Genomic DNA, 2,092 nt, shown 5'->3' on the forward strand with positions numbered 1-2,092 from the left:
GCTCAGCCCATTGGGGTGGGATGCTCTGAACAACACTGTGTCCCTGCCAAAATAACTGCACTGGGCACAACTCAAGATTAAACCAAGGCCCCTCATCAGAGCCTGAGAGGATAACAGCGTCACTGCTGCTGGCTGCCAGTGGGCTGCAAGGCAGCAGCAAAAATGGAAATTAGTCTCTTTATGGCTGGCAGGCAGAACTGTGAGCTCATATCGATGCAGAGCACAGCTCAACACCAAATGATCCCCGGAGCAATGGCACCACATCAAATAAATCTGAACGTACCTGGGGATTGCGTGATCCTTCCGCACACGGGGAGTAAACATAGCAGAGAGGCAGGGACTGGAGCTCCAGGCAGGGTCCCTCACACCACTGTAGTCCTTTTCCCAGGCAGATCAGCAGGGTTCTCGTAGGCAGAGACGAGCCCCTTTGCCCAGCGAGTGCCAGGGGAGCCCTGCTGCATCACCACCAGCCGGATCGGGGGCTGGCTGTCTGCAGGGACCTCAGGAGCATATTCCTTGCTGGGATCCTTCCCTCTGCAGTCATAGAGCACGCAGGAGATCAGGAAAACCAGAAGCAAAATGACATAGCTAGATACCAGAATGATGAGATTCAAGGTAACGGGGTCAATCTCCAAATAAAACTCCATTTGGACCCATACTAGAGAGGGCAAACCTGGAGAATGAAGTTTCATATGCACGAATGAGCAAGTGCTAACTGATCAGAATAGATGTATTGGCTTTGTGGTAAAAATACACTAATCCTCAGGTCTCCTGTAGCAATGGATTTCCCCGAACGGGACGATTAAAGCAGCTCAGTTTAATAACTTAAGCTCCTTCTTTTAATGCCACGTTGACTACAGTGGCAGAAGCTAAATTTGATTGCTATATTGATAGGAAAACATGCCCCTTGCCCAGGGACCACCTTTTTCCTTGGTGGGCAGGTACCAAACTGGGTTTTCTCTAAGGGCATTTTGCAGAGCCTCCCTTCCTCAGGTGGGTTTGGACTCATGGGCTGAAAAAACCTGAGCTGTGTAATTAGTAAATGAATACAGAAATAATTAGGAAGTTATTTGCAAGGTAGCTTTTCTCAAAATCTCACACGCCTGATCCTGATTTTGACTAAATTCTTTCTGCCCTGGGCTTGTGCTACAGCAGTGTTTTAAAGTGAATTAAAGATGTTTATTACCCAGGTCACTGTCAGTATTACAAGGACACGTCACACTGCTGTCACACACTGCCCAGCCAGTCCTTGCACAAATCCCTCTGTAGGATCCTGCTTCCCACAGGTTGCTCTGTCTCATTTGAGTCTCCCACATGTGAGAAGGTACAACAAAACTGCAGTATTTCTGCAGCCAGGGGACTGCCAATTTCTTTTTCCTGTGTGGATCCTCGGCTGAGAAGAGGGTGAAGTTTGTGAGTGCCTGGCAGCAGCACCAGGTTCCTGACCACAAACCCTTCAAGTGCCTTTTGCACCTTCCAGATTTATGTCTCTGAAGCTGACAAGGGAGGAGGGACATAGAGAGCTGCCACTTGTCACCCACACAGTGCTTGGAGAGGGACCACCCCAGCTGCTGGAAGCCAGAGATGTCCCGGACACCAGGGAGGCAGACACAAAGGGATGGTGCCAAGGAGCACCACAGACTCTGCATCAGCACGTTCACCTCTCCGTGCAAAACCCCAAGGTTTTGGTTACAGCACAGGAGGCCTTTAGGAAGAGATTAGGCTGTCCCAGCTCTCAGCACTGCCAGAGCTGTGGAAAAGGGCTTTACGTGTCAGCAGGATCCGATCTGGCGCGTCTAAGCTGTAAGAAATATGTCATGGGGCCATCCTGCTGCCTGGGCCTCACACATGGCACTCGCCTTAAGGTCAACAGAGCTGCATCCCCCACCCACCATCTGCCCTCACAGCTCTTTAGCTGAGGAGAAGTTTGTATCAGAGTAATCCCAAGGCTGGCACTGCCAGTGGCACCTTTGGCAGAGGGAGGGAACCCCACAGCACCTGGGATGCACATTTGTGTGTCCCTGCTCTTCTGTGCCTGTCACACACCACATGCTGTGTCTGAAGCTCAGCATTTGGCTGTCAGATGTTGTGA

The 2,092-nt window shown here is 50.8% G+C and overlaps 1 protein-coding gene across 1 annotated transcript; it reads right to left on the bottom strand.

Moving 5' to 3' along the window:
- Positions 1-287: 287 nt before the first annotated feature.
- On the bottom strand, positions 288-662 carry SMIM36 (small integral membrane protein 36). The gene has a single exon (XM_071451237.1). The coding sequence runs from the start codon at positions 645-647 to the stop codon at positions 363-365; it is 285 nt and encodes a 94-aa protein (XP_071307338.1). The 5' UTR covers positions 648-662; the 3' UTR covers positions 288-362.
- Positions 663-2,092: the final 1,430 nt, after the last annotated feature.

This window comes from Agelaius tricolor, unplaced genomic scaffold, assembly GCF_023055355.1.
Source record: "Agelaius tricolor isolate 1412-34295 unplaced genomic scaffold, bAgeTri1.0.p SCAF_32, whole genome shotgun sequence".
In the NCBI taxonomy this organism is placed as follows: Eukaryota; Metazoa; Chordata; class Aves; order Passeriformes; family Icteridae; genus Agelaius; species Agelaius tricolor.

Bases quoted from the DNA above. Each gene is read 5' to 3' on its own strand.
- SMIM36 (XM_071451237.1), bottom strand. From the start codon at position 647: ATGGAGTTTTATTTGGAGATTGACCCCGTTACCTTGAATCTCATCATT.